Source organism: Doryrhamphus excisus, linkage group LG3 (assembly GCF_037039965.1).
Source record: "Doryrhamphus excisus strain RoL-2023G ecotype Guam linkage group LG3, RoL_Dexc_Guam_v1.1, whole genome shotgun sequence".
NCBI classification, from domain to species: domain Eukaryota; kingdom Metazoa; phylum Chordata; class Actinopteri; order Syngnathiformes; family Syngnathidae; genus Doryrhamphus; species Doryrhamphus excisus.
The window spans coordinates 5,195,223-5,219,573 of record NC_136359.1 but is presented as its reverse complement, the minus strand read 5'-3'; the positions used below and the strand labels follow the sequence as shown (position 1 = coordinate 5,219,573).

General features: G+C 42.4%; 2 protein-coding genes across 7 annotated transcripts in view; one reads left to right on the top strand and one right to left on the bottom strand.

The window, feature by feature from the left end:
• The window catches only part of LOC131127992 (guanine nucleotide-binding protein G(q) subunit alpha), a 17,706-nt gene extending 4,239 nt beyond the window's left edge, over positions 1-13,467 (bottom strand). Inside the window, exons 1-4 of the mRNA XM_058070445.2 lie at positions 12,531-13,467; positions 4,516-4,700; positions 214-368; positions 6-134 (exon numbers count right to left, since the gene is read on the bottom strand). Of these exons, the coding sequence (XP_057926428.1) occupies positions 6-134; positions 214-368; positions 4,516-4,700; positions 12,531-12,666 (605 nt within the window). The 5' untranslated portion in view covers positions 12,667-13,467. The remainder of the gene's footprint in view (positions 1-5; positions 135-213; positions 369-4,515; positions 4,701-12,530) is intronic.
• wdr31 (WD repeat domain 31) lies at positions 8,792-24,351 on the top strand. Of its 6 annotated transcripts, none has more exons than XM_078789498.1 (11): positions 8,792-8,919; positions 13,424-13,584; positions 15,413-15,609; positions 18,687-18,819; positions 18,906-18,980; positions 19,047-19,191; positions 20,453-20,553; positions 20,671-20,738; positions 21,244-21,385; positions 22,838-23,000; positions 23,064-24,351. In XM_078789498.1, exons 3-11 carry the CDS (start codon positions 15,515-15,517, stop codon positions 23,258-23,260), a joined length of 1,119 nt encoding a protein of 372 aa, XP_078645624.1. In that variant the 5' UTR covers positions 8,792-8,919; positions 13,424-13,584; positions 15,413-15,514; the 3' UTR covers positions 23,261-24,351. The 6 variants fall into 6 exon arrangements, with proteins under 6 accessions (XP_078645624.1, XP_078645628.1, XP_078645627.1 ...); XM_078789502.1 differs by lacking the exons at positions 8,792-8,919; positions 13,424-13,584; positions 15,413-15,609 and adding exons at positions 16,737-17,116; positions 17,279-17,400; positions 17,575-17,638; XM_078789501.1 differs by lacking the exons at positions 8,792-8,919; positions 13,424-13,584; positions 15,413-15,609 and adding exons at positions 16,739-17,116; positions 17,279-17,400; positions 17,578-17,638.

The window sequence follows — 24,351 nt, the reverse complement described above, 5'->3', positions numbered from 1 at the left end:
CTCACCTGAAAATGACACTCTGCAGATCAAAGGGGTATTCGATGATGCCCGTGGTGGGGACTCGAACCCTCAGCACGTCCTGCTGAGTGGGCAAGTAGCAGGATTCTGCGATGCGGTCCAACGCGTTCAGGTAACTGGTCCGTAAAGCGTGAAAGTCAAACCTGGACCGCGTCAACAAAATGTCTGTGCTCTTTTTTTTTTCCAGCCACTTACTACTTTGTGGAGTCGGACAGCTGGTACTCCCGCCTCCGATCGTAACACTCCTGGATGCCGGGGTCGTTCCATAAGCTCTTGATGGCGTCTACGTAAGGGTTCTCGAACATGGTGACCTTCTCCACGTCCACGTCCCTCACCACGTTGGCGTTTGCCTGGCAACGACAGACCCCAGAAGAAGACTCGTCAGGGGCGCACTCACAGGTTAGGCCGCATGCTAATCATCGTGGTGGTCTATAACGGGACACCCCCAGGCTCCAGTCCAAATCCCGTTGAGCCAATTAAGGGGGATTTTGGGTCGGCCCAGTTTCTGGTTGTGTGTGTGTCCCAAGAGGAGAGTGTTGCCTTATTAATAATGTCTTCTTCGCAAAAACGGATTTCTTTATAATGAGGACTTCTGTTATCCCTGAGAACTGGAAATGAGGTTATTAGATGCACTACAAACCAGCAGAACCACTTTATGTACTTTGGGGTCACGGATTTGGCTGCTACAAATTCATCATAAAGCGGGCATGCAATTTTTTGGTTCATGTTTGGTTCCGTGTCCGCCAAAAGTTGGACAATCTAATGCAGGGGTCTCAAACGCAATTTACCTGGCTGCCACTGGAGCTAGGGTCTGGGCAAGGCTTTCTGGTCCCCCCCCCAAAAAAAAACACATTTATTAAAAACAGAAAAATATACAAACTTTTTCAGTGCTTTGGTTCCGATTTTCTACAATAAAAGCTCTGATAAAACATTCCACTGTTCTCAAATATCTTAATTTTTATTTTTCTGCACAAAATAAGATGAAAAATAAATAAACTAAAAGAAAGAAAATCAATCAGTAATAAATAAATATAATAATAATAATAAAACGACAAATAATAAAAACTTAAGAAACCACATATAGTTGGTGGGTAGACAATTTTTTTTTCAGATTAAAATGAACAAAGCATTATTAGAGCCCTGTAGACATGACAAAACACAACTATAGTCACATTTATACTCTTTTTATTTACAACATATTACGCAACTGCAGGGTCTTGAGACACATGCTAACTCGCAAACTAGAGAGCTAGCGACCTAAACGGTAGCCTTCAAGTTATTTCCTTTAAACTTAAATAGCCAAAAACTTACCACTTCCACACGGATAGGGAGGATAACTATTAACAGTTAACCTTTAACATGAACATTAATCAAACGTAATAATTTTTTCTGGGTACATGATACCATACAGCATCCATATCAAACTTGCGCGGGCCGCACTAACATTAAACCTTCATATCAAGGCGGGGGCCTCAAACTAGTGTCCTGCGGGCCGCATGTTTGAGACCCCTGATCTAATGAGACCAACTGAAAATCTGCATGGGTTTCTACTAGGGATGGGCGACGTGGACCAAAACTCATTCAGATATATTTAGCTTGAATATCCATGTACGATATGACATATAAAAAAAATCCCGATATTTTTTCCACAAACTGAATTTAGACAAAAGTTTAAGCCAAATATGCGTACAAAGTTTTATTAAAATGTAAGCAGCCGGGTTAGCGTTTCCATGTCACGTCCCCCAGACGGTAAACGTCTTTATACAGCAACCTTTATACAGTCTTTTTCGCTGTTCACTCCCAGCCTCTCCTCCTCTGTACCTCCGCAGGAATCTCAAAGCTAACAGCTGCTCCCGATTGTAAACAATATAGCAAGTGGAAACCTACAAAAGACGAACATCCATCGCTGCACGCTAGCGGCTAATTTGTTAATTAATGCTAATTTCACGTTCTCAAAGAGACGGCGTATGTGTGTTTGGGTCCGACAGTTGGGGTTGTAGTTCGATTTTCTTGGTTCTTGATGCGACTGTTCCCAAAGACACAGTGTGGCTGCAAGACACCACCTTCCTGTTTTGACATGAGTTCTTGAATTCAATGTTTTTTCTCACCAAAACTGAACCCGAATGAAAACGAGATTGACCAGATGCTAACCAAAAAATGCACACAAACATTTTCAATGCTAATCCATGTTGTACTGTGTTTAATACGCTGGTCACATTATTTAGCTCAGTGTATAATGCAATGCAGTCATTAAAATAGTAAACATGTTTAATAATAGTAAACATTTGTTTGTTTTATTGCAATATACTTCTATGTGTGTTCTATGAGAGTAGCCCCTTTTTTCCTTAAAGTGTAATGTACAGACCTTACCACTAGGGTGCAGCAACTGTCCTGCAACATGTACATTAGATAACACACCCGGAAGATGCCTAATGAGATATGTTGCAGTGGTCTACAACCATACATTTCTCGCTTATCTGTTTAAGTTGTACATTTTTTTAAAAATGTGCACCAAACATAAAGAAAGATTCTCATTAGATTGTCACGCTGCACGTTTACTGACCGAGGGTAATAATATGGTAATGTTTACCCCAGAAGCACGGAGACAATTGAGGACATGTCACTTTCATTTCCTCTGGCTTCCTATGTCGGAAACGCCGCACTTTCCGTCGGAGGGCAGACTGCATTTTATCAAGAGCGTGAGGATGATGAGTGACTTCACACTTTTAAAAGCGGCAATGAGGCATCACGGTGCTGTATTGTGACGTGTGATGTGTTGTGTTATTGTTTCTGCATAGTGAAAAGCGTCAGCAATCTGAAGCACATGTGACCCTCGGTCCTGCTGCTTCGCTGTGCATGTGACCATGTTTGGATGATGCAGGAGATGCGGTGGGACCTCCAAGTGTCAGGAAATATGTCTAAAATTGCGCAAGATGCATCAGTTCAGCTTTTTTTTGGGGCTTTTTCATTGGCTTTTTATATTATCTCAGACACTTATTCCAGAAGAACTTGTCAGGCTAGATTGTTTCATTGTTTTCACAGTAAGCTAGCTTCATTTTACACTTGCGTGACAATCAAGTGTTTGCCCACTTCCTGTTTTTTTTTTTGCATGTTTGTCTCAAATACATTTTTCAGATCAAACAAATAAACAAAACAAAAAAGTAATATATATATTACATATTAGGGGACTAAAAAAATGACCCATCTACATGGCCCTTTAGTAATTGACATCTATTGATGTGGAAAAGGTTAAAGCCATTTCTAAAGCTTTGGGACTCCAGCCAACCACAGTGAGAGCCATTATCCACAAATGGCAAAAACATGCAACAGCGGTGAACCTTCCCAGGAGTAGCTAGCCAAGCAAAATGACCCCAAAAGTGCAGCAACGACTCATCCAGGAGGTCACAAAAGACCCCACAACATCATCCAAAGAACTGCAGGCCTCGCGTGCCTCATATTGGGTTCAATGTTCATGACTCCACCACAAGATGGACCCTGGGAGTTCCAAGACCAAAACCACTGCTCAACAAAAAACAACATTAAGGCTAGTCTCAATTTTGCCAGAAACCATCTTGATGGGAATGTACTCTTTGTGATTGGCTGGCGACCAGTCCAGGGTGTACCCCGCCTCTTGCCCGAAGACAGCTGGGATAGGCTCCAGCAACCCCTGCTACCCTCGTGAGGAAAAAGCGGTAGTGAAAGAATGAATGAAAACATGCCCTGAGTGTAATTATAAAATATTTTAGATTGATTGATAGATTGAATTTGATCTTTTCCTGTTTAAATTTATCCCGGGTGTGTTCTTTCAGTGCATGCTCAAATATGACGTAAAACTGAGCTCCAGACGTTTTTTGGTTTTAGAAATGGAGGCCAGCAATCGGCACTGGACTGCTGCAGAAAGTTCATTTTTGATCCAAACTAAATTTGAAGACCAGCCGTACGAAAGCTGGCAATACGGAGTTATTCCAACAAGTGGAAGAAACACTCGTGGAAGTCTGTATCACGTGATGTTGATGTTTACGTTTTACAGCGAATGCCCCATTGACTATTCTGTTGGATTATTGAGGCGCATGTAGACAGGAGATTGGAATATTCCTTTCCATGTATACCATTGTTTTCGGAAAAAGAAAAACTCCTCATGTAAACGTGGCGACTGACAGGACACGAGCGGACACCGGATGCATCGTGCAAAGCACATGCTAAATAATTGATCACCGCTTCCAATCTCCATAAAAGCTTCCGGTCATTGAGGGTGGGCACAAATGGGAATGAAAATGGCCTCATTAAAAAAAAAAAAAAGAGTGAGAGAGAGATGAAGAGTGAGTGAGACACATGCTGGTGTCATTGCTACAACTCAAAGTGACGCGAAGGTTTATTGTTGGTGTACTGTTTATCTGCATACGCCATGAAATAAAGCGCTAAGAGGACTAACAGGAAGTGTCAAAAAGACAGGAAATGATTACTGGGTGTCTGCTCCGAGTCAGATAGACGGATTACCTTGTTGTGCTCGTATTTGTACGGTATCTTCAGCGTCTCCATGGCTCTGATCATGGCCTGCATGGCTGTGAAGATATTCTGGTACACCAGCTTGGTGAAGCCTCGCTTGTCCTCGTCGGAGTAGCCGGCGCCGTGGATGATCCTCATCTGTTTGATGAACGTGCTCTTGCCACTCTCGCCCGTGCCTGACAAAACACCACACATTTATTTGTAAAAAAAAAAAAAAAAGAGACCGCTCGTGTTGAACTGCAGCGCGCGGAAAAGCCACCAAAGAACGTTGTCTCTGCAGCTCTTAAGCGTTGACAGAAACTATTTGGGTGTGAAGAGCGGGTGGTAGTTTCTCTCTGCTTCATTGAGAATGTTGGCAGGCCAACACAGCAGACTGACTCGACCCCATCGCCAACTCCTGAATGATTTTGGCAGCAAAGAGCGAGCGAGAGAGTGTGTGTGTGTGTGTTACGTGTCGGCAGCCAAGGGAGCCTGATGCATTCCAATGTAGGCTCTCTGTTCCAGTCTGGAACTTTACTTCTCACTGGATAATTTCAAGCTTATTTTTGGCCAAATTAGTCTCCTCGGTGGGGGTTGGGGGCAGTTGCAGAGTGAGCATTTCAAGGGCCCTGTCAAGACGAGACTGACAAACTGTATCGTTTTGCCCATTTGTTTAGCTATATATTGCATACATTGTTGGAAATGATGGGAATTGTGTTGGCCCTTACATCCCTGACTATTTGAGACTGTGGCAACAGCGCCTCTACTGGCTGCAGACAAGTACTGCACTCTGTTTTGCTTCAACTCTGACTGGTTATTATGTTCACCCCTCATTAACACTTCATTCATTCATTTTCTACTGCTTTTTCACGGGGGTGCTGGAGCCTATCCCAGCTGTCTTTTAGCGAGAGGCGGGGTACACCCTGGACTGGTCGCCAGCCAATCACAGGGCACATATAGACAAACAACCATTCACACTCACATTCATACCTATGGACAATTTGGAGTCGCCAATTAACCTAGCATGTTTTTGGAATGTGGGAGGAAACCGGAGTACCCGGAGAAAACCCACGCATGCACGGGGAGAACATTCAAGGGTGGAATTGAACCCTGGTCTCCTAGCTGTGAGGTCTGCATGCTAACCACTAGACTTCCGTGCCGCCCTCATTAACACTTCATTCATTTTCTACCGCTTTTTCCTCACGAGGGTCGCGGGGGGTGCCGGAGCCTATCCCAGCTGTCTTTGAGCGAGAGGCGGGGTACACCCTGGACTGGTCACCAACCAATCACAGGGCACATATAGACAAACAACCATTCACACTCACATTCATACCTATGGACAATTTGGAGTCGCCAATTAACCTAGCATGTTTTTGGACTGTGGGAGGAAAGCGGAGTACCCGGGTGGAATTGAACCCTGGTCTCCTAGCTGTGAGGTTTGCACGCTAACTACTAGACACCGCCGTGCCGCCCTCATTAACACTTGTTCTATGAAAAAGTTATATGAATACATTTTGTCTGGCATCACTGACTAGAGTATATTGGTCACATTCTAAAGCATTTGTCGACAAAGTCGAAACAGATTTGAATCAATTGGGCCTATCATCATAGCGATGGCCGTGTCCTGCAAAGTTGAGAGCGAAAAGCTGCAACAAGTCGTCAATCATGAGGGTGACCAAAACGTCCTGTTTTTCGAGGATGTGTCTAAGTCGATAACGATATAAAACAGGGGCATCTAAAGTGCAGCCCTCAGCTGTTTTTGTATTGGCCCATGATGCATTCAAGGAAAAAAAATAACAGCATTCATGGGAAAAACAGCAGTCACAAATATGTTTCAATGAAGTTGAACTAAGGATTCATTCATTTTCTACCGCTTTTTCCTCACGAGGGTCGCGGGGGGTGCTGTCTTTGGGCGAGAGGCGGGGTATACCCTGGACTGTTCGCCAATCAATCACAGGGCACAATAGACAAACAACCATTCACACTCACATTTATACCTATGGACAATTTGGAATGTGGGAGGAAACCGGAGTAGCAATTTATGCAAATAATGTTGAAATATTTGGACAATAAAGTCATAATATGAGAAAAAAATGGCAATTTTACAAGAATAAAGTTGAAAATTTAGGAGTATCAAGTCAAAGTATTACAAGGAAACAAAAACGGCACAATTTTGAGATTAGGAAAATAAAGTCATAATGAGGAAAAAAAATATTGAAATATAAATTAAATACATCCATGAACTTGAAAAACATTCATTCATTTTCTACCACTTTTTCCTCACGAGGGTCGCGGGCGGTGCTGGAGCGTATCCCAGCTGTCTTTGGACGAAAAGCGGGGTACACCCTGGACTGGTGGCCAGCCAATCACAGGGCACATATAGACAAACAACCATTCACACTCACATTCATACCTATGGACAGTTTGGAGTCGCTAATTAACCTAGCATGTTTTTGGAATGTGGGAGGAAACCGGAGTACCCGGAGAAAACCCACGCTTGCACGGGGAAAACATGCTAACTCCACACAGAGATGGCCGAGGGTGGAATTGAACCCTGGTCTCCTAGCTGTGGAGGTGCTAACTACTGCGCTAACCACTGCGCGCTAACCACTAGACCGCCGTGCCGCCCCAAAAAAGTTTCAATTTTATGAGAATAAAGTTCAAATACTAGGCATATAAAGTCATAATATGAGAAAAAAGTAGCAATTTTATGCAAATAATGTTGAAATATTTGGACAATAAAGTCATAATACAAGAAAAAATGGCAATTTTACAAGAATAAAGTTGAAAATTTAGGAGTATCAAGTCAGAGTATTACAAGGAAACAAAAACGGCACAATTTTGAGATTAGGAAAATTAAGTCATAATGAGGAAAAAAAATATTGAAATATAAATTAAATACATCCATGAACTTGAAAATCAAATGAATTAAAATTGAGGGGGTGTTTTAGTGTACCATGTATCCGAGTTAGCCCATACTTATAGGAGAATGCAGTTAGCATAGCCGAGTCAGTACTGCGGTAGATTGGTCAGCGCTCCAGTGTCGTACACTTTTCTATACAACATGGCTACATTCAAAACCGCTGTATCACAGTGTAAGATGTTTTGGCGTCTTCTCTCGCAAACATGTGACTTGTTGTTTTTGCAACAGCATATCCTACTCCTCTCCTTCCGTTTCCTTTAATACCAGTCGTTGAGTGAAGCACATACTTTGGGTTTCATCATAAACTTGAATTACGACCATGGATGTATTCTTTGTACCCGTCAGCAAAGCCTTAGCATTATGAAGTATTTGCAGCTCGGTCATGTGACATCTTTACTGCTTCTTGGCACAGTTACAACCAAGTTAAACTGAACTTTGCTCCATCCAAACCTCCGCCGTGTCATATAAAAACAGCCAACACTGCTGCTCAGGGAGCCTCGTCCAGCTGACTTGGGGCGGGGGCCGGGGCGGCGGGGCGGCCGGGACCTCCAAACAATTTTGGGCTCCAGTAAACCCAACATATGTTATTCTGCATTAAAGCTGGTTAAAAAGACTACAATGACAACATTAGTCAGATATGGTGGGGGTGTCCAAAGTGCTGTCTGGGGGCCAATTGCGGGCCTCTTTTCCTAAAAATGTACTTTTTCAAAATTTTTGCAAAATCAAAATAATGAAATTTAAGGGAAAAAAAATAATTTATACAAAAAATGTCTTTAGTCTCAAAAATACATTTAAAAATTTTCATTCATTTTCAACCGCTTATCCTCACAAGGGTTGCGGGGGGTGCTGGAGCCTATCCCAGCTGTCTAAAATTAAATAAATAAAAAACAAAACAGCTATAATTGAAAATTTCAAAAATATTACTGGATAAAAAGTTGACATTTTATGAGAATAAACAATCATAAAATGTCATTTTAGCACCATAGTTTTGAATAGTCATAATAGAGAAACAAACAAAATAGAAAAATGTTCTGGTCATCAAGTCAAGTCAAAATATTATTTGTCATAATATTAGTAGGCTATATCGCTCACCTATATCACAAAGTTGAGATACTGTATATTCTACTTTCAAGTTCCCCTTGCGTCCTTTCATTTTCACTGGAAAAAAGTTAGGACACCCCTGATCTATTGGGTTTTTGTTTTTGTTTTTCAAGTGGAATTCATTCCAGCAGGAAGCCTTCCTAAAAAGTCCCCTCTGGAGACCCAAACTCCACATGCCGCTGTCTGAGAGTTATGGGGGTGAAATTCTCTCACGGCCTCCTCACACACACACACACCTCACCATCTTCACCCCTTTTTCTCTCTCTCCAAGGTTGTGAGAAAGGAATGGCAACGCGATCTGGAAGAGCGAGAGAGCTGACTGGCAGCGACTGGTGTGGTCATCACATCTAATGGGCTTCTTGCTTCATCTAATTCATGGCCAGATGATAGTGGTGAGTAAATGCCTTGCAAATAATCCCGCAGAATGACTAATACTTCTCCACAGTCGAGAGAAGTTTCAAAGATTTGATATCGAGCCACTTCCGTTCGACGTGGGGCGGGAGGGCGTCTGGGAAGGACAGGTTTGGAGAACTGAACAGAAAGACTGAAAAGAATGCATGGAGTCAAAAACATGACACGCTCGCTCACCCCAAAGTGATTCATTCCCGTAATAAAGACGAGTCCAAAAGAAAAAGTCAGTTAATTAATGCGATCGCTTCTCCCGGGAGCTGATGAATGACAGCCAGCACGGAGCCAACACGCCCCGGCTGGCGAGGCTCACCGGTGAAGGGGCAGAGGGAGAGAGGAGGAAGTATCGTCGTCATGTTTGTTGGTGAGGCCTTCAGGAGTCCTTCCCCTCATAATTCGGGTCAAATTTAAATGAAATGTAGCCGCCTTCAACACATATATATATATATATATATATATTTTTTTTTTTTTAAAGCAGCTGCGGCTTAGCCGTTATAAACAATATACAATATATAACAAACTTAGGAACGTTTGACAGATCTGAAATAAATGCAGTGTTCTCATCTGTTTAATGTCAGTAATGACAGTAGTTACTGAGGAACTAGTGACTAAGGCATATAGATTTAGAGTAGTTACTAAGGAACTAAGACATATTTAGAGGTTGCTGAGGAATTGAGGCATATTTAGAGTAGTTACTGGGGCACGAATGATCAAGGCATGTACACTTAGAGTGGTTACTGGGGAACTAACGAGTAGAGTGGTTACTGAGGAATTAAGACATGTACATTTAGAGTGGTTACTGGGGAACAAATGAGTAGAGTGGTTACTGAGGAATTAAGACATGTACATTTAGAGTAGTTACTGGGGCACGAATGATCAAGGCATGTACACTTAGAGTGGTTACTGGGGAACTAATGAGTAGAGTGGTTACTGAGGAATTAAGACATGTACATTTAGAGTGGTTACTGGGGAACAAATGAGTAGAGTGGTTACTGAGGAATTAAGACATGTACATTTAGAGTAGTTACTGAGGAACTAATGAGTATAGTGGTTGCTGAGGAATTGAGGCATATTTAGAGTAGTTACAGGGGCACTAATGATCAAGGCATGTACACTTAGAGTGGTTGCTGGGGAACTAATGAGTAGAGTGGTTACTGAGGAATTGAGGCATGTACATTTAGAGTAGTTATCAGGGCACTAATGACCAAGGCATGTACATTTAGAGTAGTTACTGAGGGACTGATGAGTAGAGTGGTTACTGAGGAATTAAGGATATATTTAGACTAGTTTCCGGGGCACTAATGACCAAGGCATGTACACTTAGATTGGTTACTGGGCTGAGTAGAGTGGTTACTGAGGAATTAAGGCATGCACATTTAGAGTAGTTACTGAGGAACTATGGGTAGAGTGGTTGCTGAGGAATTAAGGCATATATATTTAGAGTAGTTATTTAGGCACTAATGACAAACTAATGACCAAGGCGTGCACATTTAGAGTAGTTACTGAGGGACTAAGTAGAGTGGTTACTGAGGAATTAAGGCATGTACATTTAGAGTAGTTACTGAAGAACTAATGGGTAGAGTGGTTGCTGAGGAATTAAGGCATATATATTTAGAGTAGTTACCGGGGCACTAATAACCAAGGCGTGTACATTTAGAGTAGTTACTGAGGGACTGAGTAGAGTGGTTACTGAGGAATTAAGGCATATATATTTAGAGTAGTTACCGGGGCACTAATGACGAACTAATGACCAAGGCATATACATTTAGAGTAGTTACTGAGGAAGTAAGGTACATAAATGTAGAGTGGTTACTGAGGAACTCATGAGGAACCCATGGGTGGTGGTAAGGGTCAGGTGGGTTTGTTCCTCATTAACGACTGATTTTGTGTACCTTATTGTAAAGAGTTTATGAATCTATCTATCTATCTAATTCTATGTTTGATGTATTCATAATTAGCTTACCGCCAGGATTTCACACGCAGGAAGCCACCTGTAGGTAAAAGCAAGGGCCATAAATCAACAATTTTCCCTTCAGGGGTCGCCGCAGCAAACCAATCGCCTCCACCAACCACATCTTCTGCATCCGTCTCTCTCACACCAACACCCATCATGTCCTCCTTCACTACATCCATAAACCTCCTCTTTGGTCTTCCTCTAAAATCAACCCTCAGGTGGTGTCTTGCAGCCACGTAGTGTCTTTGGGGACAGTCGCATCAAGAAAATCGAACTACAACCCTAAGTGTCAGACCCAAACACACACACACGCTGCCAGTCTCTCTGAGAACGTGACCACAAATTAGCCGCTAGCGTGCAGAGATGGATGTTCATCTTTTGTAGCTTTCCGCTTGCTATATTGTTTACACTCGGGAGCATCTCTTAGCTTTGAGATTCCTGCGGAGGTACAGAGGAGGAGAGGCTGCACAGCGGGAGTGAACAGCGAAAAAGACGGTATAAAGGTTGCTGTATAAAGACGTTTACCATCTGGGGGACGTGACATGGAAGCGCCATGAGTTCTTGAATTCAATGGTGTTTCTCGCCAAAATGGAACCCGAATGAAAACTAGATTAACCAGATGTTAACCAGAGAATAGCCAAAAACTTACCACTTCCACACGGATAGGGAGCATAACTATTAACAGTTATTTAACCTTTAACATGAACATTAATCAAACTTAATAATTTTTCTGGGTACATGATATCAAACTTGCGCGAGCCGCACTAACATTAAACTTTCATTTTTTAAACTTTTATTTACAACATATTACGCAACTGCAGGGTCTTGAGACACATGCTAACTCGCAAACTAGAGAGCTAGCGACCTAAACGGTAGCCTTCAAGTTATTTCCTTTAAACTTAAATAGCCAAAAACTTACCACTTCCACACAGATAGGGAGGATAACTATTAACAGTTATTTAACCTTTAACATGAACATTAATCAAACGTAATAATTTTTCTAGATACATGATATCAAACTTGCGCGGGCCGCACTAACATTAAACTTTCATATGAAGGCGGGGGCCTCAAACTAGTGTCCTGCGGGCCACATTTGGCCCGCGGGGCCGCGTATTTGAGACCCCTGATCCAGTATCTTCTGCATTGGATTTATTACATTACACACATGGTTTTATTAAAATCCATCAACATGCTTTCGAAGCCGTCTCCACACACCCGACACCTGTGATCCAGTCTAATCATTACCAGGAGCTGCCTGCATCAAAGTAGCAGACTTTGGCCCTGCTGACACTGGACTCCCTGCAGGCCTGGTTGCACAGGTTGTTGTCAGCCAAAGAATGCAAGAAACAACAAATCCTCCATGTTTTCTATTGAAAAGCATCGCGTTTACTTCACGCTACACCACTTTCAGTTATTCAAATGAAGTGGTTTTTGTGTTGCGTGGGCCTGCACGGTGTGCTTTTCTCAACTGCCAATCTGTGCACTGGACTCGGGGGAAAAAAAAAAAAAAACACCCACGCAACTCGACACAGGTGGCAGACCCATTGATAAGCTCCTGCAAAAAAACTCGCACCTAGCAGGTTAAAATGTAGCAGAAATGATACCTGCCACCCAGCACCGCCACTACCGAGCTGAGCTTACCGAGCAGCAACAGTTTGAGCTCCCGCCTCGCGTCCCTCTTGTCCCGGCGGAGCTGCCTCTCGATCTCGTCGTTGATCCTCCGGGCTTCCTTCGCCTCCTCGCTGAGGCAGCACGCCATGATAGATTCCAGAGTCATTCTTCCACGCGTTTTAAATGCGTCCTCTTAATGTTTAGCCTTTGTCCTCCCCGATTCCGGAGAGGCAGGGGGCGAGGTGGTGGGGGGGAAGCAAGCAGAGGAAGGGTTCTCACGCTGCGGCCTGCTCGCTGGTCAAACGACGGCCTGGCGACGAGTCACGGAGGAGGTGGAGGGGGAATCGGATATTTGAGAAACACATGAACCCCCTTCTTCTTCTTCTTCCACCTCCTCGTCGTCGTCGTCGTCTGCCTCACAAGCGGATCCGGTGCGATCTTAATTGGTGTAATCTACTTTGCCGTCTCTGGGCGATCAACAGATCCGTTTAAGACACATCCTGAGTGGGATCTCGTTAAGCGTCGCCATCCGCACCACGGACACCTCCTTCCTACTTCCAATGTTGCCTTTTCCTCGCCACACACAGCCCACCGTGTTCAGCTGCGTGGGTGACGGCACTAAAGCGACACGCGTGGATATTTTTCCTCCCTTTCCCTTCTTCCCGGTGGTTCCACTCCCGGGCGTGGTAAGGCAAAAATATGGCGGACTTTCACTCCAATCCGCTAGGCAATAGATACGGGCACGGCTATCTCTTCCCCACGCCGTGCGCTCACAAAACGGCACAGAACGTCGCAAAAACTTGGGTCAGTTCGTCGTAAAGGGTAGCGGCCTCCATGGCTCCAAAGACGGCGCGTTCGGACGCATATTCCGCTGACAATCTGCTCCTTTTCGTCTCTCGATTGTTCATGTGTTTTTATGACAGGGGCCATCCACTCCTCCGCTGGCTCCGTGACGTCGGCCTCCCATCCAGTAGGGGGGCGTGGCGCCAGGCAAGATTTGATTTGGACCACCACCACCACCACCCTCCCCCCTCCACACCCCCACCACATCCATAAACCTGAATGGACAAGAGCAACCAGCAAGGTGGGTTGTGGCGCACATTAGATTATGAAGTAAGCACAATTCCACTTCACCTGCACATTCTATTCCAATTCCACGGCTATTACAACATCCATAGAGACTCTTTTCTACTTACAAAATCATTATTGTGTATAGTATATTTGCTAAAACAATCAGTTTTGCAGAGGAGAGAACTTTTTAAAAGCCATGTCTGTTGGAATTGGGTAAATAAATTTGACCTTCCAATGAACCCACACATTTCATAAGACTCAAAATAATCAAAAAGTCAAAACCGTACTTACTTAATGAAACGATACAAGAAATAATCCACAAAGTCAGAAATATTTTCATTAATAAAGCAGGGACAAGCAATGACTTGCAACTTTCATTCATTCATTCATTTTCTACGCGGGGGGGTGCTGGAGCCTATCCCAGCTGTCTTTGGGCGAGAGGCAGGGTACACCCTGGACTGGTGGCCAGCCAATCACAGGGCACATATAGACAAACAACCATTCACACTCACATTCATACCTATGGACAATTTGGAGTCGCTAATTAACCTAGCATGTTTTTGGAATGTGGGAGGAAACCGGAGTACCCGGAGAAAACCCACGCATGCACGGGGAGAACATGCAAACTCCACACAGAGATGACTGAGGGTGGAATTGAACCCTGGTCTCCTAGCTGTGAGGTCTGCGCGCTAACCACTAGACCGCCGTGCCGCCCGACTTGCAACTTATTAAAATTATTATTTTTTTATTCCTACGTTGAAAGAATAAGTAAAATACACCCTAAAACGGACGTGGGTGGTTATCTGGCTTACAGCCACGCCCATGTAAGGAAGTCCGCTCCTCTGTGACATCACAAAGGAACAATTTTACCACGCCTTCTGAAACCGAGCGTTTTGAACCATTCCAAAAAGTCTTTCAGGGCTCACTTCCAAATGCTTAAACCTCATTATCTGAAACTTCGGCATAATTTAACACCGGAATACAACATTTTAACTACATTTATAGGTCATAGATGCATTCAATGAGGCAGATTGTGTGGGAAAATATGTTGTCTTGCTGGACACATTTTCAAGTCATCAGACTGATGTCTGAGTCAAGTCAAAGTCCCAAGTGGAGTTCCAAATCTTTGACAATGTTGTTGAGTCCCGTATAGCTCTTTGTTGTATCCATTTTTTGAAGGTATGGCGTACCAAATTCTTCCTTTTCCACACTGTGGGAGTCCTCATAACTTGCATAGAGGTCTTGGATCTCCAAAGGTGTCATGGAATAAAGTGCCCACACGATCACTGCCTTCCAAGTGACTCATAATGCTTTGTCTCAACATCCACGTGACGTAAACCAGCGTCCACGGGGGGGGGGCAAAGTTCATGACTCAGCAGCATAGCGTTAGTGGCCTCTGCAGCACCTTGCCGCTATTATGTGGGCGATACAACGTGATGGGACCTGCAGCTGCAGACAAATGCATGTACTGAAAACTGACACCGTACAACTTTAAGGTGCCGGAACAGCATGTTTATTACCTTAGTCATAAATATAGGAGTTTTACAGTCGTGCATTAAACCACTTCCTGCAGGTTACAATTGAGGTCACACGTTGGCTATTGAGCTTTTTTCATTGAAACCTGACTAAGTAGCCCATTTGGAGCGTTTAAATGAGGGCAGTCTCGTGACTCATTGCTTAATTGCATTTAATGCATTTTTTTTTAAACCCATGAGCTTTGTTATGCACACACTAGGCAAACTAAGCTAGAACAATGTGCTTGGAAGCATAATTAGAAAAACTATAACGAGGCTCTCGTTGAATGAATGTTATCTACCAAGGGACCTGTCTTGGTTTTGCAGATTTGCCGCCAGGGGAGTCACACCAGCGTGTCTGTAATGGAGTGCGAGCAACAAGTTCCCTAAAGAGACACCAAGCCAGCTACAGTTCAGTGACTTTAGAACATGTCAAGTGTTGCTCATGAAGGAGGAGGGGGGCGTCCAAATGTTTTCCACCGAGAGAAAACAAAGAATGCAGGTTTTGTAAAAAGGCCAAAAAAGTAAGTTATGTATGTTTTTAAGGAGGTCTACACATTTTTGGACTCGATCTGCTTCTGAGATAAACATTCATTCATTCATTTTCTACCGAGGGTCGCGGGGGTGCTGGAGCCTATCCCAGCTGTCTTCGGGCGAAAGGCGGGGTACACCCTGGACTGGTGGCCAGCCAAATCAATCAATCAGTAATAAATAAATAAATATAATAATAATAATAAAACGGCAAATAATAAAAACTTAAGAAACCATATATAGTTGGTGGGTAGACAAATTATTTTTTTCAGATTAAAATGAACAAAGCATTATTAGAGCCCTGTAGACATGACAAAACACGACTATAGTCACATTTATACTCTTTTTATTTACAACATATTGCGCAACTGCAGGGTCTTGAGACACATGCTAACTCGCAAACTAGAGAGCTAGCGACCTAAACGGTAGCCTTCAAGTTATTTCCTTTAAACTTAAATAGCCAAAAACTTACCACTTCCACACGGATAGGGAGGATAACTATTAACAGTTATTTAACCTTTAACATGAACATTAATCAAACGTAATAATTTTTTCTGGGTACATGATACCATACAGCATCCATATCAAACTTGCGCGGGCCGCACTGACATTAAACTTTCATATCAAGGCGGGGGCCTCAAACTAGTGTCCTGCGGGCCACATTTGGCCCGTGGGCCGCGTGTTTGAGACCCCTGTTCTAAGCAGTCTTTTCTAGTGGAATCCTTCCCCGTGCTCATCACTTACTTCCCCACAGTTGCACGGAAAGAAATCTAGATGTAAAAAAAAAACTATCTTCTGTGACTTATAGGCTTTGTAGGACTTCGCACCAGCTGCTTATAATGATCTGCTTTTTAGTTTCCAAGAAACTCTGATACAAAGGTTCATTTCTGCTACTGTTTGGGAAATTTCTGTACATACATGCATTTTGTCCTCTTCCAAGAGGGATTTTTTTGCAAATAAAAACAAAACATTTTACGTCAAAACTCCAGACATTTAAACATGAATGTATTGGAATGTGCAGATAAGCTTCAGATAGAACCAGTTGCTTGTAGACACACCGAATCTTCTGATAATTACCATTTTCGCCATATTTTGGTGATTCTGATATAAATCTCGTTCAGTTTTTTTCAGACTGCAACAATGGCGAACCTTGTGTCCAAAACACGCTTTTATTTTGGAGGGCGGAGTCGCTCAAAAGACTTCCTGTCCCTGGTCACGTGCCCCCGCCCTTGCCTAACGACGAGAAAGCGTCGCTCCTCCGTCTCCACGGAGAGAGCTCGTAACGTCACGCTGGTATGATTTTCCCACGGACCCAGAACAACTTTTAAATGCTATGACAGCCCGCTGGAAGTCATTCGGGGATGTTCGACACCCGACTCGACCGAGTTTGTGCGCGGAGCGAGCTTGACGTGAGCGGTAAAGATTAGTTAGCATGCTAGGCAGCTAGCCACACAAAGTAGCCTCAGCATCGCTGTGGGACAACTCCTGACTGGACTGCAGGTAAAACTAAACTCATCTCTACAAGCATTGCGTGCATAGTTATACTTATTTATTTATTCTGTATAAATGTTGCATAATCATAGCCAAAGCACCTCGAAGCAGGTGTTTTGTAATGCTTTGCGACAGTAATGATGCGCCTCTAATAGGATTTCATTCTTTAAGAAGTGCGGCAGGAAGACGAGGACAGGATTTGAGCTGTACATGTGTCTGTCAGACTACTTGCTTGCGTGTGGACGACTGATTATAATCTCACCTGGCCGTAAACACTCACCAGACAGCATTAGGTACACCTGAGTGTATTGTTAGAAGTTGTAGTTTTCATGGTAACAATCCCACACCTTGTTTTTTTGTTTTGTTTTTTCTTCTTGGGCTGAATGTGTGTTGATAAACTGCATGCGTTGAAAAGTATATTTTCTCGCGTTGCATTCAAGCACTGCTGTGTTTATCAACGCCATTAGCAGGGTCCAAGGCAGGCATGGGAAAGCTCCAGAGCAAATTCCGCAAGCGGTCCGAGTTGTACAGGTGAGACTTGTTCTGCTGAAATAACAATTTAAGTGTGAATGACATGTGATCATATTAGACTTCTATATGCAGGACACATTTCAGCACATTTACTTTGCATGCAGGGCTGCACGGTGGTCGTGTGGTTAGCGTGCAGAACTCACAGCTAGGAGACAGGGGTTCAATTCCACCCTCGGCCATCTCTGTGTGGAGTACCGGGTACTCCGGTTTCCTCCCACATTCCAAAAACATGCTAGGTTAATTGGCGACTCCAAATTGTCCATAGGTATGAATGTGAGTGTGAATGGTTGTTTGTCTATATGTGCCCTGTGATTGGCTGGCCACCAGTCCAGGGTGTACCCCGCCTCTCGCCCGAAGACAGCTGGGATAGGCTCCAGCACCCTTGTGAGGATAAGCGGTAGAAAATGAATGAATGAATACTTTGCATTCTCAGTTATTTTCTTCTTGACAACCAACTTATCGTAAAAGTGCAGTAGAAGCACTAAGACGAGGGGGGGTGGGGGTGTCCAAAGTGCAGTATGGGAGTCATTTTTGACTCGCAGTTTAAAAAATATTCTTTATAGGCCCTAAATATACCGGAAAAACAGTAATCCCTCATTTATCACTGTATATTGATTCCAGTCCATTGTACAACCTGTATTAATGTGAGTGTGAATGGTTGTTTGTCTATATGTGCCCTGTGATTGGCTGGCCACCAGTCCAGGGTGTATCCTGCCTCTCGCCTGAAGACAGCTGGGATAGGCTCCAGCACCCCTGCGACCCTCGTGAGGATAAGCGGTAGAAAATGAATGAATGAATACTTTGCATTCTCAGTTATTTTCTTCTTGACAACCAACTTATCGTAAAAGTGCAGTAGAAGCACTAAGACGAGGGTGGGGGGTGTCCAAAGTGCAGTATGGGAGTAATTTTTGACTCACAGTTTAAAAAATATTCTTTATAAGCCCTAAATATACCGGAAAAACAGTAATACCTCATTTATCACTGTATATTGATTCCAGTCCATTGTACAACTTTATCCTAATTCATTAAGTTTAGTTTTTTTGTTCAGGGCCTCTCAGGAGGGAACGACAGACACTACATCAGACAGTCAGGTGGTGCAGTACGAGCCCGCTCATCATGGCTCCATCAACACTGTCGCCAACCTGAGCCCAGATCTGTGTGTTTCTGGTGGGACCGACCAGGTAACACTAAACTCAACTGCAACAATTGCATTGAGGTCTGTCAAAACACACAAGTATGTGTGTGTGTTTGTGTGTGTTCCATTCAGGCAGTGGTGGTGTATGACTGGAAACAAGGCCACGTGTGTCAGTCCTTCCAGGGTCACAACAGAGAGGTTACCAAGGTAACGTCAATACTGCATGTTGGAATCTGTCACCGGTTTAATAACAATGAATGGTTTAAAATCCAGGTGGTGTGTTATCCGGGTAGTACGTGGATCTTCAGTGCCTCACGGGACAAGACTGTGCTCATGTGGGACCTGAACCAGGGAGACGAGCCTATTCAGGAATTCAGCGGGCATGAGTTGGTGGTCAATGGACTGGCTGTCAGCCCTGGTATACACATTAACACACACACACTCCACTTCCTACCTGTCCCACAAATTGACGCTAAACTATGTTATTGACATTTTTCAAGACCAAATAAACCTCTAATGTTATGATAATGTATTTTGCTAGCATCTTTTTCCCTCTTAACTTCAACTGCGTTACTCCGCATTGCTCCACACGAAGCTCCACTCTTTTGCTGCGTGTGTACGCTAGCCACCCCGCTTCCCCACACATGCACACAAAGCGACTATATGACTGACGAGGTCTCACTCTGTTCGGTGTTGATTGCCACTGCGAACCGCCATTGTTCTATAAAGCGTGCACAAAGATGGAGGCTGGCAAAATACTGAAGTTCATTTTTCATTTATGGTAATGGTAATGGTTTAATTTCATTTGAACATGCATCAGATTGCAATTGAATGCATCACATAATCAGTTCACAGTTCCACATGTCCAAAAGGAGTAGGAAGAAACATCAGTAACTGTTACATTTGTTCACTTCCTGCCTTTCTAATATAATTTAATTTAAGGTTTTTTTGTATTTTTATTTTTTGTCACGTACCGAAGTACGAGGTGATATGACCATACAATGACATAATGGGTACCATAGTAACTGTCAATATAGTGATCACATAATAGTGCATCACATAATCAGTTCCCAGTTCCACATGTCCAAAAGGAGTAGGAAGAAGCAAAGCTTATTAAATCTTACCCCTCCTTCTGGTACTTTTACAATCAGTAATTGTTACATTTGTTCACTTCCTGCTTTCCTAATATAGTTTTAAGTTTTTTTTTTAATTATTTTATTTTTAATAAAAAAAAATTAATTACATTTTTTTTTATTTTTTAAATTTTGTTTAATTTTTTTTAAAATTTTAATTTAATTTTTTTTATTTTATTTTATTTTTGTCACGTACCGAAGTACTAGGTGATATGACCATCCAATGCCATAATGGGTACCATAGTAAGTGTCAATATAGTGATATATATCGCACATCATGACTGGTTCAAGACTCTTCATCCTTGTATTTAGCAAACATCAACTGCTTGTATTGTTTCTTGAATTGGCTCATTGTTGTGCATTGTTTGAGGGTCTTACTCAATCCATTCCATAGTTTGATTCCACATACTGAAATGCTATAGCTTTTTAACGTAGTCCTAGCATAGAAGTGTTTCAAATGTAGTTCTTCCCTGAGATTATATTTCTCCTCTCTTGTATCGTGTGATTTATTCATTATCGCAAGACTGTCGCTACCGTGCTTTGCAGACGGGCGAAAACTGTGCACAGGCTCACGAGACAACTGGATGTGCCTGTGGGACATCGAATCTGCAAAATGCGAACAGAGACACAACATTTCCAGGAACTTGGTGAGAACTTTATTGCTATGCAGACTCTTGTATGCCAATAATGCATTTGTACATGTTCAAAAAATATGACATCACGTGATCCGTTCCTTGTCCAATTTCCTTGTCATGGCTGTGCAGGTGACTCACGTGTGCTGGGTGCCAGAGAGCTCCTCGGTAGTCCAGACCTCAGAGGATAAGACCATACGGTACAGACAGGTTTTGCCACTGCGCAACTATGCAAAGCAGCTAAAATAAGATTTAGTAAGATTACAACACACTTACGTAGGTATGAAACTACAGTACTCTATTACCGCAGGAGGTTTTTGTACTTCAGCAACCACACAGACTTGTGTCAATCACTATTAAACCTAGTACACTATAACAACTTTATACTTGGACAATAGGAATATTTAGGCCACATTGACGCAGCTCACAAACACTCCACCACATTCTCCCGAGGTGCATTCATGGTCACTGAACTTTGAACATAACTGTTACATCGGTAACTCCCACATAAAAACACAAAACAAGGACATTAAACATTTACCCCTGAACAAAAATACATTAAAAAGTATGTTAGTTTACATTTAAAAATAAAGAAAAACATTGCCATCTAGTGGCAGGCAAGGTAATTGCTTTTTCATAACAGTGTCCAGCATTGCCAAAAAGGAGGACTATGTGGTAATATGTGGTTTCTATGTATGTCGACAGGGTGTGGGACAGCCGCTCGTGGAAGGTGATGAACACCTTTCCGGCCAAGCAGTACATCCAGACACACTGTGACGTTTCTCCCAATGGAAACTACCTGGTGTCCAGCAGCAACGGCTTCGGGGGCCAAGGCTGTGAAGCCACGGTGAGACCGCCTCAGGTCCTGATTGGCTGTTTCATTTTTATTTTATTTTATTTTTTTTAATGGACTGAACTGAACGGATTGACTCCCTTTTCTGTTGGTTCACTTTTTGGTCCTGACTTGAATAACAATAATTCTGAGAACATCCTAGAAGTGGATCAGAAAGGGAGTCAATTCTTTTTGTCAGTGCATGTAAACATAGCGACTGAAAGGGCAACTGAAACCTTACAGAGTTGACTGCGTTCACATTTGTGGATGTCTCGGGTCTGGGTGAGACTGGGCCGCATCAGGTTTTCCAAAAAAAAAAAACTACAAAAAACGCATTTATTAAAAACAAAAAAAATTAAAAAACTTCGCTTTGTTTCCAATTTTCTACAAGAAAAGCTCTGATAAAACATTCCACTGTTCTCAAATATCTTACTTTTTATTTTTCTACACAAAATAAGATGAAAAATAAATCAAGAATAAAGAAAATCAATCAATCAGTAATAAATAACCTGTTTTTTGTCAGGGTTTGCACCCCAAATGTGGACAAGATGTGGATCTAGCACAGGGGTCTCAAACTCAATTTACTTGGGGGCCACTGGAGCTCGGGTCTGGGTGAGACTGGGCCGCATCAGGTTTTCCCAAAAAAAAAAAAAAAACGCATTTATTAAAAACAGAAAAATGAATAAACTTTGCTTTGGTTTCGATTTTCTACAATAAAAGCTCTGATAAAACATTCCACTGTTCTCAAATATCTTACTTTTTATTTTTCTACACAAAATAAGATAAAAAATAAATAAACAAATCAAGAATAAAGAAAATCAATCAATCAGTAATAAATAAATAAATATAATAATAACAATAAAACGGCAAATAATAAAAACTTAAGAAACCACATATAGTTGGTGGGTAGACAAATTATTTTTTTCAGATTAAAATGAACAAAGCATTATTAGAGCCCTGTAGACATGACAAAACACGACTATAGTCACATTTATACTCTTTTTATTTACAACATATTGCGCAACGGCAGGGTCTTGAGACACATGCTAACTCGCAAACTAGAGAGCTAGCGACCTAAACGGTAGCCTTCAAGTTATTTCCTTTAAACTTAAATAGCCAAAAACTTACCACTTCCACACGGATAGGGAGGATAACTATTAACAGTTATTTAACCTTTAACATGAACATTAATCAAACGTAATAATTTTTTCTGGGTACATGATACCATACAGCATCCATATCAAACTTGCGCGGGCCGCACTAACATTAAACTTTCATATCAAGGCGGGGGCCTCAAACTAGTGTCATGCGGGCCACATTTGGCCCGCGGGCCGCGTGTTTGAGACCCCTGATCTCGCAGTTCTTTTTGCATTTAAATTGCAAAATTGGATTGAACTTTTGTTCACATTGCACCAACTGCTCCCTCCACCGTGATATTTTTAACATGTTCTGGTCTCCATCCTGAAGCTCTGGGACCTGCGTCAACCGGGCTGCAAGGTGGTGGAATACCGAGGCCACCTGCAGACCACAGCGTGCTGCGTCTTCCTGCCCACGCCTCCAGGGGGCACCGCTCTTGTAGCGACGTCCTCCCACGACAGCTCCATCAAAGTCTGGGACCAGAAGTCAGCAGGTATCCAAGGTTACATCATACCATGTTTGAACCAGCTCTTGAGTCTCTTACGCTCTTGTCCAGTCTGCTTAGGGACGCTGTCGCTGGACGGCGCCGGTCCTCTGGTGTCTTTGGCGCCCAGCGACTCGTCCAATGTGCTGTGTGCCAGCTTCAACAGCGGCCTCCATCACATCCAGGTCATGCACGGATCAAACCATGTTCAGGGTTCCGGGGCAGGTGGAGCGAGTGACTTGGACATTAGGGTGGTGTCATGCTTCTGACAGCCTCATGTCTTTTTCTACAAGCTATTTTTTTTAATGACCAGAAACTGTTGGACTGAAGAGGATTGGTTCTTTCCTTAGCCAAGTGGACCCAAGTTCTGTTGCTGCCTTAGGTGCAAAGATGGACTACTCCATCTACTCACAGCCTGTAGCAGCTGCATGAACGTCGACTATGTGAAGCACGCCATCACCAAAGGAAGGTGTACTTGGATATATTCTCAGGAGGTAACACACATATTTTTGAAACTGCCAAATAGAAAATTATACTTTTGTAGAATAATAATATGTAGCATTGCTGTAGCTTTTTAGTATGAAATGCATCATCATTCATTTTTTAGGTCAAATATTGTTAAACTGAACAAATGGGAATAGACCGTAAACAACAACAAAAATAAAGCCGCTCTGTGACATAATATACCGCAAATGTTTTACATCAGACAGTAGCAATATTATGAATGTATACCAAGGAATTACAGTACTTGGACAAGAATAGGATTTTTTTTCTAGTTTTACACACATCACATGGTGGTCTAGTAGTACACATGGCCCCCATGTACTTATATGAATGTACACAGTCCTTATAGAGTATAACATTTGAGGTGTCCTGGCTGGTCCACATTAACGCTTAGATGCATAAGTGGGTCAAAAAAGACCCGGTCAGGTTGTTTTCTTCAAATATCTTCATAATTCATAACATTTTTCATCATTTCATATTCCAGGTATTCCTCAAAAAACATGTTTTTAATATCATACCATTCACATTTTTAACTTACCTTTTATACATTTTAAGAAATTTTAGTTTTTGTGTTACTACCCCAACCTTCCATAAGTGGGTCAAAAATGACCTGGTCAGGTTGTTTTCTTGAAATATCTTTGTAATGAAATTTTTTAATCATTTCATATTCCAGGTATTCCTCAAAAAACATGTTTTTGCGATCATACCATTCACATTTTTAACTTACCTTTTATAAATTTTAAGAAATTTTAGTTTTTGTGTTACTACCCCAACCTTCCATAAGTGGGTCAAAAATGACCCGGTCAGGTTGTTTTCTTGAAATATCTTCATAATGAAAATTTTTCATCATTTCATA